Source organism: Sturnira hondurensis, unplaced genomic scaffold, assembly GCF_014824575.4.
Source record: "Sturnira hondurensis isolate 20B ecotype Veracruz unplaced genomic scaffold, ASM1482457v3 Scaffold0004474, whole genome shotgun sequence".
Taxonomy (NCBI): domain Eukaryota; kingdom Metazoa; phylum Chordata; class Mammalia; order Chiroptera; family Phyllostomidae; genus Sturnira; species Sturnira hondurensis.
In genome coordinates, this window is record NW_028077105.1 from 1,847,106 (window position 1) to 1,862,963 (window position 15,858).

Genomic DNA, 15,858 nt, shown 5'->3' on the forward strand with positions numbered 1-15,858 from the left:
GGAAATTATCTTCAATATATATCATCACATTGTCTATGGATAAAGAAAGTTTTACATCTTAAGAAAAAAAACACCTCCTATCCTTTCCTATCCTCTGGCGGTGGCCAGAGGGGGCGCTAGAACCAGGACCGGTTTTCAAGTAGCTGGGAAGAATGTGTAGTTAGCCAATGTGAAGTTATAGTGCTGAACTTTATTTCTTCTTTCTCTGTAATACTAAAAATACATATAGGAAAACCCAGTCATTCTCTTTCCTGAGAAATTCAGAATATCGATGAAAACAGGTTTTCTAGAACAGTTTAGAACTATTCCAAAACTTGGGTAAGGTGTTCAGATGGTGTTAGGCATGAAAGTCACAGGTGCGATTCAGCCTTGGCCACCACCAAGGTGGCTTCTTTTCTGGGGAACTGTCTTAACTTGGTTCTTCTAATCTTAAAAGTATCGGGTGGGCATTCAGCACCTTATGTAGTCTCCTGCAGTCAGTGCAGAGAAAATGGAAAGTGGTGGTTGGGAACATGTCTTCAGTCTCCTCTGACCTTGCAAGCAGACCTCGCCTGGTGGAATACTTTCCTGCTTGATGTGAAACATATTCTTGTCTGATATGGAGAAGGGTCTTTCCATCTCTGCCTGACTTTGTTGGTAAGAATCAGAATGCGTGGGGAGAAACCGTAGTTTGCCTGTTTTCCTTGTGTGGTTTTCTTTTGTGGTTTGCCAGGAACAAAGTAGACTTTTGAGCTCTCTAGACTCACTAATTCTATGCATTATGTAAATTAATTCCTAATTTACTCACATTCCCACAATATTATTGAACCCCCCTGAAAACATTTCTTAGTACATAAATTTCATAGGACTGGCATGGTTTGGAGGACGTAGTGTCTAAAAACTTCTGGCTAGCTGTGTGGCTACCACTCCCTCTGGCTGAGATAATAAAGTTCAATTTTCATGTGGTGCTGGGTGTTGTAATCCTACAAGGGAGAAAGTGGTTGCTGCTCTAAGGTCATGGTTGGCAAAGACAAGACCTTGGTCCTGTCCATGGGGGTGAGAGTTCTGGGAGTGTTCAGCATCCTGGGGAACATTCATCACCCTGGGCGTGCTCCCAGACTTCCCAGGGTCCCCCCCACCCAAACACAGTAGCAATGATCACTGGTGGCAGATAATAATAATTTTAATGGATAATTTTTTTCTAGTTTGAAAAAATTTATTATAGTGTGCCTTTTTCACGGTTTATTTCTTCACACTTGTACAATAGTCCAAATGAGGGGTTTTAAAAAATGATAATCTTATATTTGATATTAGTAAAAGCCTATTCTATTTCTAATTGCCTGAGTTTAATGCTGTGAACCTTTCAGATGGTGACACCCAGAGTTTCACTCATTTACTAGAAGATGATATGTTATGTTTTTTTTAATGAGTGTTCTAGGAAGATTTTTTTTTCCCATTGAAAATTTAGCCAGAGTAAGTATAGCAGTAGGGAAAAAAACGGTTTTAAGCCCGATTTGAAGTTGGTTTAAAGAGAAAAAAAAATCATGCCCCCTTTTCTATCATTATTGCCTTGCTAGATGTATCAGTTTCCTTGGGCTGCTGTGACAAATTCCCACAACTGGGGCAGCTAAACAACGAAGCCTTGCTCTCCCACAGTTCAGGAGGCCAGAAGTCTAAATCTAGGTGTCGGTGGGGCCATGCTCGCTCCCGGGGCCCTGGGGGAACCCCTCCTGGCCTCTCGCTGCTTCCCGTGGACCCAGGGGTTCCTCACTTTGTGGCCACAGAACTGCAGTCTTTGTGTCCATCTTCACGTGGCCGTCTCTCTCTGTGCCCTTTTCTGTCTTGTGTGAGGACATCTCATTTTCTTGACCACTCCCCTAATCCAGGGCCACCTCACCTTGATCCTGACTTAGTTGCATCTGCAAAGACCCTGTTCCAAAGTAAGGTCACATCCTGAGGTTTTGGGTAGACAGGGATTTGGGGGGAACTATACAACCTATTATATTACAGATGTTTCTCCTGGTTAGGAAGAGAAGCTTAGTTAGGTGGTAACAGGCCAAAAGCTGTTGTTGATCATTATTAACTTTGTGCTTTCTAGTATATGGTATCACATTGTTTATTCACCCACCTACCTCTTGCACTAAACTGTGAGAAGCCAAGGATTGTCTTTTTTTTTGATATAATAATGCACCTAACAAAATGGTTATGTACATTATATTAATATACACAACTGTATGTGCCAAAGCAAAAAGTTAATGGAGTCACCTAGAAGGAAAGAGTCTGAGAGTTCATTTAGCCCCACACAGTTCCCACGTTTACAGGTCGTGAGGCCAGCTAAGTAATGCTGCAGATTCAGCTGCAGTCACCTTCTCTTCACTTCCCAGCTCAATGTTCTCTCCCGCATCTAAAGTTGTCGCTACATGAAAAAGTTCAGCTGTGAGTAAACATAGAGAAGCAAACAACCACCAAACCTTGGGTACTAACCTGTGTTCAGAAACCTTAACTTTCCAAGTTGTAGTTTCTCTCTGTGTGTGCAATTTCAAAAGTTATACCTAATGCATAAGAATACTTTCAGGAATACCTTTGCAATCCATAACATTGCGTGGAAGACCACCCAAGACAGGAATGCACAAGGTGTGACTCCAGCCATCTGTGGAAGGGTCATGTGGTGAGATGGAAAAGGCTGAGTTCATCTTTGATCTTGTTGCAGCCACTTGCTGGTCGGGCAAGTTGTCTCGTCTCTGAACCAGTCTAACACATGAGATGAGCCATAAGCTTCTTCCCAGTTCTTTTCTAAGAGTTAATACCACTGTTATTCATTCTACACGTAAGGTTTTTTTTTTTTTCATCTCAGTGACCTGCTGGCTAGAGGTCTCTGGTATTTCTTTGTGATCACAGCAAATAGGACAATGACTTTCTCATGGTAAGAAGTGTACTGAGCACTGCTGGGGCAGCTGGGAGATGAGGAGCAGACACCCAGCGAGGGTCTGCTGCACTGTATGTTGAAATCCACACACGGAGGAAGAGCGTCCGTCCTATGTAGCCAGGGCTGCAGCCAGCCCCCCAGGACACAGACAGACAGATAGATGGGTTCTGTGAGTCAGCTTCCTGCATCCTGTGGAGTCAAAAGGAAGATCTGCTCACAGCAAGGGGCCCTGTGAACAATGGCCACTTCCTGTGACCAGGAGACTCCAGAGGCTGAGGGCCGTGGGGCCATTCGCCGTCTACTGCACTTCCAAGCAGGGTGCTCCTGTGGCCACATTTGTAGACTGTTTCTCTTCAGATCTGCAAAAAAGTTTTCTTCTTTTGCTTTTTAACCTTGTTAAAGAGTTTATAAGTGAAGTAGCCCTTGACTTGCCAGAGTGAATTTAGCTTTCCAGGGGAGGAGGAGAAATGTCATGAGCTGCGTATGGCTGCAGTAGAAATTCACGTGCTCTAGTGCCAACTGAAGGGTGTGTATTTTTGTTCCCTCATCCGAAAACGGGCAGGGCCACAGAAGTAAGTGTAACATGCTTCACATTTTTATCCTAACGCTCAAGTTCAGTAACAGTAGTAATAATAGTAACCATGGTCAACGCTTGCATAGTGCTTACCCTGTGTCCGCATTGCTATGAGCACTTCGCACACTTTCACCCACTTATGGAGACCCAGACAGCTGTATGCAGAGTTTAGTCTCTTGATGTTTAGTGCTAATTATATACCAGTATGAGGGTTGTCCCATAACCAGGGGAAAAAGTTAAAATGTGAGTAGCAAAGGAATAACGAAATCAAAGAATAGTCATCATTAATAGCAAACAGTTAAACTGAATCCAGTGATTTTGTGGGTGTGGGTGTGGGTGTTGTTGATCACATGAGCTGTTCCATCTGCTGCAGTGGAAAATGCTGATAGCTAGACGGACAAATGAACTTGCCCTAACATTGCTCTCCACAGGGCTCTGTGAACAGTGACGGCTCACCCCTGCGCCCCTCACTTTCCAAGCTGATCCTGGCTGATCCTGGCTGATCCTGTGGTGTGAAACACCCCGTGAGAGATAGGGAGGTGTCAGCAGCTCAGCCCAGAAAGCTGGGGATTGGGCAGTGGCTTCCTGTAATCGCAGGCCTGGCCGGCTGCCCCGCTCTCTGGCAGTGCGCGCTGGGGAGGTGGGCTGGGAGACAGCTGTGCCTAGCACTACGGGCTGCATCGGCGGCAGAGCACCAGCCCCTCCATGGGACTGCTTCAGCATGTTCTGTCTGAAAGGTGAGGGGGCTTTGGGGCCGCATGGGTGGTGAAGCTCTAGTGACAAAAATGGCCATTTTGCATCAGAGTCTAAATCACATGGCTAGTTCTGTTAAAACCAAAGTTTGAGGGAGTTTTATCAAGTATGAAAGTGAAAAAGTCATTGTTCTCTTTTCGTTGCAAACAGGAAGAAAGACCTCCTGCTGGGGAGATGGAATTTTCTTTTAGGTGGAAAGGACAGTTCTCCCCTTGGATGTGTTCCCTCTGTGTTTTGTCATAGGCAGAAGTAGTTAAAAGTTTAGAGTTAAAGGGAGCTTGATAAAAGTAGGAATAGTTCGCAGCGGTAGTGTGAGTCCTGTTAGAGAAGTTATTGTGTGATGAGTTGCTCATGGGAAGGACCAGAAGGAACCGTTCTCTTGCTCTAAGCTTTAATGTGTGAACTGAGGGATGGAATCAGTTTTGCTGTAGACGCAGTTCCTGTTCTAGGTAGGTATGGGTTATAGCACTTCTCAGGTACTGGAAGGGGGTGAATATGTGAATACACGTAGTGATTTCCTGATGAACTGTGGAGTCTTTTCTCTTTTTTAGGCAATTATTTTTTCTTCAACTCTGTCTTTCTTCCACCTCTTGTCATAATGTAATTAATTTAGGCATTTGAGAGTGTGTTTGTCTGTGAGATTGCTGGAATGAGGGAGTTAAAATGAATTTCCTTGGAACTGAAACAGATTATTTTGTTCATTTCTTTCCGTGTATGTCATTCTGCTGATGTGAAATTCTTGACAGCTTTTCAATTTTGGGGAAAAAAGTGGTCCTGGCTTGCTTTGTTGATTGCTTCTTTGTCCTCAGTCTGTTAATGATGTAGAGTCTCTGGTCTTCACCTTTGCAGTGTCAGCCCTGATTTGACACCTTAGACACCACCCCAGACTTGAGTAGTGTGCTGAGTTCCAGATATCTGTTTATACAGTTGGCACAGCTTTGATGAAGTGAGAGGGCGAGAACAAAAAAGAACATCCCATCTTTTCCTCCCTAAGAATTCAATTAATTTATACTGTAGAGATCACCTACATGGAGTGTATTCTAAGGAACGCATGAGGCTGAAATGACTTGAATATTTCTGAAAATTAATTTTAGATGAAATGAGTGATGAGCTCTCATGATGCTGCTTCTTAAAAAAGTTGTTGCCTCACAAAAGAAGGTAGCTGTGAAGAGCCAACGTCCAGTGCTGTTGGATGGGGTGCGTGCCAACCCAGTGCGCTCTCCACAGCCTGGTGCAGATCACTGTGATTGAAGGATGGCTGAAGGTTTGGGGTTTTTAATTGAATGCAGGTGTGGAGTTGTTGCAGGGTGTGACTTTTGCAGCTTCAGCATATTTGTCTCCACCCATTCCCATGACAGCAACTTCACTTTATTAAAGAATCTGTCAATTTCATGGACTCTTAGTTTCCGTGGTAACTTAGGACATTTCAGAAAGTCAAGTGAATGGCATGTGATGACAACTGAGTGCTTTTATGCTGAAGTGTGTGTGTTTTAATCAGGGATCCACAATCCCTTTTAAAGCCCACTTCTGATCTCCCAGCAGCTAGGACAAACAGTTGACGTTTTGCTCTTGTCCTGTGATTTATAGCCTCTTGATTTACAGTAATGATTTTTAGGTTGCCCTGTGTGCTACCCATGAGGCAAGCCCCCTGATAAGTAACAGTGGATGAAGTTCAGCGCTGGACTGTTACGGGCTCCTTGTGTCCTTACTGTGTTTGCGCTCCCCTCTGTGGGAGGCGTTTTCAAAGTCTTTACTAACTGGCCTGTTTCTATGGCTGGCTGGGGTTCTAGGAGCTCTGGGGTCTGTGCTTGTGACTTGCATGGACTTTAAAGGAAACACGGTTGCCCTACCTTTGGCTTAAATCATGTTCCTGTTATTTCTTTAAACTGTTAAAAGAAAACACTCACACCAGGAAGCCTCCCACACGGACACAAGGTTTTCTCTTCTCCCTGTAGGCAATTTTTTCCGAAGCAATGTCTCCTCAGCTTTTGGTTGGTTTGGTGCTAGAAAGAGGAATGCCTTGTAAGAGAGAAGTCATCTTCGTCATTCTTGTCAGCAGTAGCTCATATAGTTACCGTCACTCTCTACTATGGCCATGGAAGTGGCTCAGAGACGCCCACTCCACCCAAGTTCGTTTTGTATGAGCTACGTCTGCGCTTGGTCTCTGGGAAGATGTTCTCTCAAGTCCTGCCAAGGCCCCTGTGGTTAACAGAGCCACGGTGTGTTGCTCCTTCACTGCGTACTCAGTATTCCAACATGGTCTGGGAAGTGGGTTCCTGGCTCATCGAATAATACGTTTAATGGCAAACTGCCAAGCCTATATCAAGCCTATATCACATACTGTTCATGGATTACATTGTTCAAAAAATTAGAATAGAATGTTTTTGCCACTAAAGCTGCATGGAACCTATTTAAGTTTCTTAGAGACAATTCAGAATGTGAATTTCTTAATTGCAGTATACCAGTTCATCGCTATAAATACTAATTATCTTTGTAGTGTATGTTCAACTGAAGACTTTTCTTTTAGTTTCTAATCCATCACAGACAGATATATTATAAGACATAAAATTGTGTGCTGTGGGATATCGGCACATTGTCAAACAGCTACAAAAATTCTGTAACATTTAACCTCATTTGTTTTAGTAATCTTGTAGACTGGTAAGCAAAGCATTGGCTGTTGGCTCTTGTGAGCAGATAAACCTGTACTAGTTTCCCAGAGCTGCTGTAACAAATTGCCACCAAGTGAGTAGCTTAACACTGGAATTGCTTCTCTCATAGTTCTAGAGGCTGAAGTCCAAAATCACGGTGTTGGCCAGGCTGTGCTCCCTCTGAGGTCTTTAGAGGAGACGCTGTCCTTGCTCTTCCAGTTTTTGTGGCCTCAGGTGTTTCTTGGCTTGTGGCAACATCTCTGGCTCTGTCTGCACATGGTCTCTTCCCTGTGTGTCTCCCTCTATGGGTGTCTTTGGTTTGCTTATAAGGACAGCATTGGATTTAGGGCTCACCCTAATCTAGTGTATGATTTCATTTTAAGTGATTACATCTGCAAAGACTGTATTTCCAAATAAACTCACATTCTGGGGTTCCTGGTGGACATGGATTTGGAGGGAACACTTTGCCTCACTGGAATGGGTCATGTGTAAAATCACTGACTGAAGTAGCAGGATAGCAGGTGTATTTAATGGACAGCTGTAAGACTGACTGTTCACACAGCCGCTTTAATGATGCATTTGAAACTTAAAGCAATGCAAGTGTAAGACAGTTTATATGTGTAGGTACGAGGGTTGCAAATATACTCTCTATCATCAGTCATGCAAAAGTAGAAAATGTTGGCGATCCCCGCCCCCCGCCAATTTTTTATATTGATTTGAGAAAGAGAGTCATCAACTTGATGTTCCACCCATTTATGCATTCATTGGTTGATTCTTGCATGTGCTCTGACTGGGGACAAACCTGCAACTGTAGCATATCAGAACGATGCTCTCACCAACTGAGCTATCCAGGCAGGGGGAAGTTGTTGCCTTTTTATTTCCTATAAACAACCCAGTTTCCTTCATGAACTCTTATCCTGCTGAGAAGGGGAAAACAAAAAAACAAAATTGAATTCAGTTCACTGCGGTCAACTCAGTGTGAGACAAAAATTTAAACAGTTGCATTAGGTAGCTCAATCTACTGGATGACTCAGTCTTTCGGAATTCTTCTGTGATCCTTCTCTTCAAAGTAGATTCTGTTGCTCAGTTTCCCCCTTACTAATAAAACAGAAGTGATGCATGCTAAATTATATCCTTTTGAATCATTGCTTGATCATGACATAGTTTTAAAAAATTGTAAAACAGGATACCTCTGTGTGGTTGAGTTTAAAATCATTGGTCTTATGAAAGGATTAATGAATAAATTCTTTTGTGCTCTAAGAATAAGTTTCGCGTGTTTTATGATTATCATGGACCTTAAGTTTCTGAATTTAGTATTGGATTTTACCTGGCCAGCATTCCCCCCAGAGATTTAAACCTGGCCTTGGTGTTGGGCTAGAGTCTCTCCCTTTCCCTCTTTATGTGTTGTCCATGATCTAGAAATGTAGTTTCATGGATTGGAAAAGTGATGGATTGTGTGGAGTGGGTGTAGCCCAGCTGCCTGCATGCTCAGCATGGTAGGGTCCTGTCTCCATCCTTTTCTGCTTCACAAGCTACAGAGTTAAAGGAAAGCCTTTAGGTTGTCTAATAATAGCAGAGTTATGTTTGAGATTACAGCTCAGAACTATCTCAGGCATGTGCTTCTGCTCCCGAGAGGGGAGTTCATACTAAAAAACTCAACTCTCCTTCCTCTTTGTGAACCCTGGAGCCCGTCACAGGCCTCTTTCCAGTTGTCTCGTGTATGCTGTGTATGTAAAAGAATTCCTTAGATTCTTTTCTTGGCAGCATTTGGAAAATAATGTCTGGAATCAGAAACAGATTTGTTATTTCTGTGCTGAAACAAGTGCATTTTTCAAGTTAGCCAGCAAGCAACCATTTGCTCTGGCAGGTTCCCCACCCCTTCTTAAATCCAGTAATAAACTGTCAAGTAAGCATTGAGCAAAATTTATGCTATTTTCATCTTTGATCTGCACGTCATTTGAAAAGACTTTAACAACTAAAATGCAAGTGACCCTGAAAATGTTGCATCTGTGTAAATCTAGACATTTTACTACCATACGTTTAGATTTTGAGTTTTATGTAAACTACCAGCAGCTTTAGAACTGCAGTCCTGCAAGACTTCCCTAATTCTTTCCCCTCCTTTCATTTAAAAATTGCATACAATTGTTAGTCAATAACTTACCGCTACCAAGGGGAATTCACACTTGCTCAATCTGCAATTTAAAGTAGCACTTTTAATAAACACACTGGTGATATCATGCATCTTTCAAACTGGCAGGCAGAGCCCTTGAAATTTAATAAACCAAACAAAGCTAGCCCTTTATTTCCTTTGTCTTTCCCTTGAAAACTTTGTCATGCCTTCTAGTTCCCTTTCTTTCTTCCACCGCTAATCAAAATCTTGCTTTTAAATATGTTGCAGTAAAAACCAGATCACCTTGTTGAATAGATGATCTAATATACACTAGGAGATGCTATCCTTAAGGAATGAAAGAGCAGTTAGCAGAGCCCAGCTGCCCGAAGCGCAGGGAGCTGGAGGGCTGCTTGTTTCTGGAGCATGCTCCATGCAAGGATAGTGCCCTGGGTTATTTGGCGGGTCTGAGTCAAATGAATTACCAAAGCATTGGCAAAGGGTTCCGTTAAATTCTTCATTTTAATATATCCTGTCCCATATTTTACCCACTTTTGCTTCCTTTGATTTGCTGATTTTCATGTCTCCCTTTTTTAGTTTTTTTTTCTTTCCTTCTCCTTCCTACCCACTGGTTGCCCGTTGGGGGAGCTGTGTTATACCTAAACCGGATTGAACTCCCTCTAGTTACAAAGGTGTGATCAGTAGTCTGCACACGCGTCAGTAAACGTGGTGGTTAATAGGCGAAGGCAGATGGATCAGGGTGATCGAGGCAGCTCACCACTCAGGACATCCTGTCACCACCGTCAGCCAGGCACAAAGGTGTGCCCGGGTATGTATCTTTCTCTTTTAAATATCAGAAGAAAATACTGCTGAAAACAACCCCAGGGGCTTGAAGCAATTAACTGTTTTTGCATGACTAAACAGCTTGGCAAGATTTTGTATCCGGACTCTGGGTAGGGAGATGGATAGTCTTAAATTTTTTAAAAAGTCAATTATTTTATAAAAGCATACATAGCGCATGAGTTTGAAATCAGAAGGTTTAATTTGACAGGCAATATAATGACAAACTATTTGGTCTGATGTTGACTGGATTCATCCTTCACCTACTAATTACATGGCATTTATCAGGTTTTGTTAACTTAGATTGGGTTTAGAATTTTTATTGTTATGTCAAAATGTGGCTAATACTGAGAACCATTGAGACAGATAACCATGCTAACTTGAACTTGGGTTTAATTTGTTGGGGGGCTGGGTGCATCATAAGAGAAATGTGAGCGCTCATAGCCACTCTCTCTTCCGAATGTCATGTAACAAAAAGGTATAAATAGTATCAAGTGAGCTGTAAGAACCATGGGTTGAAATGTGATTTAAATGAATTTTTATTTAAGTGAAGAATGGTTTTCAAAGGTTGAATTCTATATTATGTTTGTTCTTGAGAAATTTTGCAAGACAGCATTTGAGAGCTAAGGAGAAAAGTCTCTCTTTCGAGGACCAGAAGAGGATATATGTGTTCTTTATTGTTTTATTTCTCTGGGTGAAACTGTGCAGGGTTCGTTGTCACTGAAACTTTTAGAGGGAAAGTTGGGACAGACGCTTCCGCTCTCCTGAGGGAGCTGCAGTTCAGAGCAGGCATGAGGGGAGGGTGGACCATGCCGTCTGAGGGGTGTTCTTAGGACAGCAAGGCAGAGGGCTTTCAGGTTTTAGTTTAGGGCAGTTTCCTGGGAGAGGCAGGAGCCCAGGAGATTCCAGAGTTGCTGGAAGATCCTCGGGGAAACCGATTCACATCGGAAGCTAAGAGGAGTGACTTTCTGTTTTTAGACAGAAGAGATTCCTTGGTGAATAAAAAGGGGGCCCCAGAAAATGCTTTGAGATGAAATGAGATGAGATGAGGTGGCAAAAGAAAATGAAGCAGGTTGGCACTCCTGGCACCTGTGGTATTCCATCTCTCCTCCCTTAGCTGTCTCCTACAGGTTTGGGGTTTTGCTTTATCCATATCATTTCCTAGTTTTAAGAGGGCAAAGGGCACTCTAGTCCTTTTTTTCCTGGAAAAGTGTTGCGGTAAGAGAATACCCAGGTTTATGCAAAGAAAAGGCCAATATTATCCTTAATTTATATGTCTAGGCTCATGCAAAATTTGTTGATATTACCAAATACTTCTGAAGTTCATGAAATCTGACCAAAATGTTTGGGGCAAATTTTGCATGCAAATGTTAATTCGCCAGGTAGTGGTGGACACCTACCATGTTCCAGGTCTGGCCCCAACCCTAGGGACACATCCTCGGGCTGCTGCCCCTGCCCTTCCCCTGGGGCCTGGGGCCCTTGTGCTCACAGGATCTCCGCTTTGTGTCCACTTCTGTGGGGTTCTCCTTCTCCAAGATCCAGTTTGAGAATAAAGCAAAGCCAAAGACTTTTTAAAGGTTTCCCTACTAATCATGACCCCAACAACAAAAATAATTGACAGGTTAGTGAAGCAAAGAAGATTTAGTAAAACACAACTCTGTTCATATAAATGAGTAAAGACTTCCTTAGGGTGAGAAGAGAATCTACCTGATAAAATAACTGAGCATTTTATCGACTTTTGGGAGCTTCTGGGCATTTTCCTACAAGTATGTAGTCATGCTATGTACTTATTTAGTAAATTGTATTTTTCAATTATAGTTTACATTCATTATTATTTTGTAGTAGTTTCAGGAGCGCAACATAGTGGTTACATAGCGGTAACCACTTTACATAGTGGTCCCTCTGATGTTTCCAGGGCCCGCCTGCCCCACACGCAGTTATTACAATATTATTGACCGCATTCCCTACGCTGTACTTTTCATCTCTGTGACTGTTTTGTTGCTACAAACCTGTACTTCTCAGTCCCTTCCCCTTTGTCACCCATTCCCCCAAACCTCTCCCCTCTGGCACCCCGCAGTCTGTTCTCTGTATCTGTTTAATACTAACTCAATTGGTGCTTCGTAAAGTTACTAATTTGACTTACCTCAGGCTTGTGAAAGTAAAGATTAGTGTGTACCATAATCTGTAAATATGGTGTAACTATACAGTGAGGAAGGTAGATAGACTTCTTGGTTTTTTCACTGCAGCATATTTATCCCAGTTGTATGACCACACCCAGGTGAATGAAAGGTACGGTAAGTCCCGTAGACTGGCACATGCGCATTGCAGCCACACAGATAGTTTGAAAGCTACGGGAGCCAGCGAGAGGACCCTGACAGGTTGTGACTGCTCCAGCGGAAGTGTTTGTTGCCACAGCAATTGCGGCAAAACTGTCCCTTTTTTGGAAATATTCCTGGCAGAACAAATGCTGGATGAAAATTTAAAACGAGATTTGGACTTCACACATGGTGCCTTTTATAAAATTGTTTTATGCACAAAATCTACCCCTATCTAGGAATGGATAAATGGGTAGTTTTATCCTTACAGAGGTGGAAAAGTCCTTATTTTAAGTTGATTGCTGAAGAATTGGTACCGAGCTCTCCTTTGAATCACTGGGGTCTTTTCTTCTCTATCCTGTCTCAGCTACATTCCTTCTTCTGTCAGTAACTGGCAGCCCATTTGTCACTTCAGAGAGAACTGGCTGGTGAGTTGAAGAGTTGTCCAACTGAATTGTAAGTAAATTACAATGGAAGCTTTTTAAAAAGTGGCACTCTCAAAAGATCATGTTGAATGTTCATCTCTCCAAAAATACAGAGTCCATAAATGCTGAAAGAACTTGAATGCAGACGAGTGGTTTTTTCATAGCTATAAGCATGATTCAAATATAAAACATTAGTTTGATATTTACCTTCACTTTTAGGCTTGGGTTTACAAGACTCCTTCTGTAGAGACTGCTTCTTTTTAGTCACCCACTTAGAACATCTAAAAAGCTTAAGCATCTGGTGCCCTTTTTGCTTCCCACAGAAAATTAGTGTTGGTAAGGCAAATATTCTAAGTCTTTATTTATATGCTTTTTGGCTCATGATAAATTTGGCTGAAAATGAGTTTGCCTTAGTTGCCCCTCGCTCCTCTCTTACCTTCATAAAATTGATGAATTGATCCATTGTGGGTGTTATCTGCAAAAGATAACGTATCTGCAAAATGGAGGGGAAAAGAGGAACCCCCAAAATACATGAGATTCCCTGGACACATGACATACCAGAGGGCTCTCCCAGACAGCTACTTTGGACTGTGTGTGACCAGGTTTTCTTTAAATCCCCTTTCCCTCATTTCACTGTGGGAAAGTGACCCTCATGCTCCGCAGGTGAAGAGCCGCTACCTGTCTCTGTCCCCCGCTCGGTGTGAGGTCTGTGGTTGGGGCAGACTGCGTGGATGATCCTGGGGGAAGGGAGAGAACAGGCTCCCCTCTGCCAAAGCAGGGTTTCCCTCACAGACGCTGGGAATTGTCCCTCTCCTGCTAAGAGAATTCTCCTCAGTGTCAAGAGTCCTTAGCTGAATCTAATCTTTGTGATGTACTGATAATTTTTGAATTTCTCTCCCCAGCAGAAACCTCTCCCCTGACGTTTAAATCTGAATATCCAACTGCCTACTCCACATTTCCAACTGGATGTCTAATAGACTTTATGAGCATATCAAAACTCCTTCCCTCTGCCTCCCGTTCCCCCCATGTCCTGTCCGACTGTGGTCTTCCTCATTTCAGTAGGTGGCAAATCCATCTTTGCAGTTGCTTAGACCAAAAATCCTGAAGTCATATGACTCATTTTTCTCTCACATCATCCCCTTTTCAATGTGTTAAAATATTCTATCAACTCATTATTTAAATCTTTTCCAGGATCTGACTCCCTCTAACCACCGCCCCCGTTGCCTTCTTGCCTGGGTCTTACCTGGACTGCTCTCATAGCTTACTTGTATAGCCTGCATTCAGCCCAGCAGCCAGAGCGAACCTGTGAAAAGACAAGTGAGATCATGCCACTATTTTGCTAAAAATTCCATTTTACTCAGAGTAAAATCTCAAGTGTTGGCAATGTATCTTTTATTTGGGGGGTGTCTGTCACAGGCCAAAGCTAAACCACAGAGGAGAAGGGATTGTTGTCTATGCCACAGAACTCAGAGCTTTGTCAAACCCTTGGGTCTGGCAGAAAGCAAAAGGCTTCCCTGAAAAACTCCAGTCCCACATGAGCCGTGTTCTCATTCAATGCGCATAGAAGGTATGGTCTTTAATGAGACTCCTCCATCTTTCGTGCCATGGGAATGAAGACCGTCCTATTCTATGTCATTTTGCCATTAAAGGTGGCAATCTGCATACTTAACTAGCTACTGTGCTGTACCTTTAGTCTTTATTAAATAATTTTGATAAGAGAGTTTCTGTCGGAATTTTAGGAAATTGATTCCCATGGCTTTTATGATAGGACAAAACAGTAGGGAGCCTATTCAAATTAGAAAGCTAACTTACATGTTTAATAAGCAGCTCAGTTTTTATTCTTATGCATACATAGATTTTGCTGAGCTTTGCTGTGTTATAAGGAATAGCAAACAGCTCTCCCCTGAAAAGTTCAGGATATTTTATTTTTTCATAGTACCCTGACGTTTTCTTTCATGGAATTAGTAAAATGGGTGGATCTGACCCCACTCCCACCCCTCACTGAGTGGGACTTGAATGTTCTCCATGTACCTCCTGTTGTGTGTGGTAGCGATGAGTTCTAGATTCCACGGTCCTTGAGGGCATAGCTGATTGATGCCCCCAAGGAGGAATTCTTTAATATATGTGGATTGAAGGACTGAATGTAATATTTAGCCTAGTTCGAGTGAAAATGACTTTAGCTGTCCATCTCTGTGAAAATAAATAGACTTTTTTGAGGATAGCTTAAAATATAAAAGTAAAGTTTTCTACTTTCAATGGGACTGAAAATATGCAGGCAGTAAGCAGAGCAAGAGAGATTTTTGAGGTTTGAAGTTCTATTTTCTGTAACAACCAGACGGAAAAATCTACTGCAACAACTTCAATCCTTAATGCCTTGTCAGAGGGGGAAGTTGACTGAAAAGGAGAGGAAGGTGGATGTGCTTTCAGAAATGCAAACATTCAGAACGAGCGAGTCTAGGCTTAGTGGTGACTGGAGGGATGGGGGACGCGCACTTCTCAGGTACTTTCTTAGTCTCTGAAGTGGCAGGTCACCCCCAGGGAGATGACCAGGTACCCACCGGCTCCTCTCAGCACCTGGCTGGAGTGGTTTTATTTCTCTTGACTAAAGGATTGAGGATTTGCTCACCCAGGAGAAACACACTCTATATGCACTTTTTTCCCTCTTGGGTTTTCAATGAAACACACACATACACTCACACCCTCCAATGCATAGTCTTATGAATGGGCAATTGAGCATAGACAAAAATATAATAATAATAAAATTATCTATAGAAATATGGGATTATTTTCTCCTAGCAAACCATTATTTAAACATGTGAGTTTCTTTATTTCTATAGAAATTTTATTCCATTTGATCCTTCCATTCCTGGCTCTAAAATTTCAGATCCACTGGACCATTTTCTAAGGTTCTCCTGTATTCATTTCATTCTATTTCCATCGCAACTCTTATTCCCCATTTTCTCTTTAAATATGCTTTCAGTGTGGTCACTGTGTTCTTCTGTCCGTATTAGGCACTAAGAGAACAAACTGGTTATTATTCAGGACCTTTTGTCAGAGTATGCCTGGGGGTGCTCTATTAATACCTGTTGAGTGATTGCATGCTTAGCAACATTAAGGACTTTATTCTGTTTCCTTTATCTCTCTGAACTGTTATAGTTATTAAAAGTTATAGGCACTTTGACCTATAGGTTGTCTTTTTCAATTCAAAAAATGCAAATGATGAGCCCATCATTTAGTGACCAGTTCAGGATGCACATTCAGGATGATGAGCCTGAAATCTTCACGATGTGG

The 15,858-nt window shown here is 42.4% G+C and overlaps 1 protein-coding gene across 6 annotated transcripts in view; it reads left to right on the forward strand.

Annotated features, from left to right (window-relative positions):
- The window catches only part of NHSL1 (NHS like 1), a 219,757-nt gene that overhangs the window by 115,163 nt on the left and 88,736 nt on the right, over positions 1–15,858 (forward strand). The window contains exon 1 of one of the 6 annotated variants that reach the window (XM_037045653.1): positions 2,846–4,216. The exons of the other annotated variants lie outside the window; for them this stretch is intronic. Coding sequence (XP_036901548.1) covers positions 4,201–4,216 — 16 coding nt within the window. The 5' untranslated portion in view covers positions 2,846–4,200. Of the gene's footprint in view, positions 1–2,845; positions 4,217–15,858 lie in introns of those variants that run through there. 6 annotated transcript variants of the gene reach the window in all.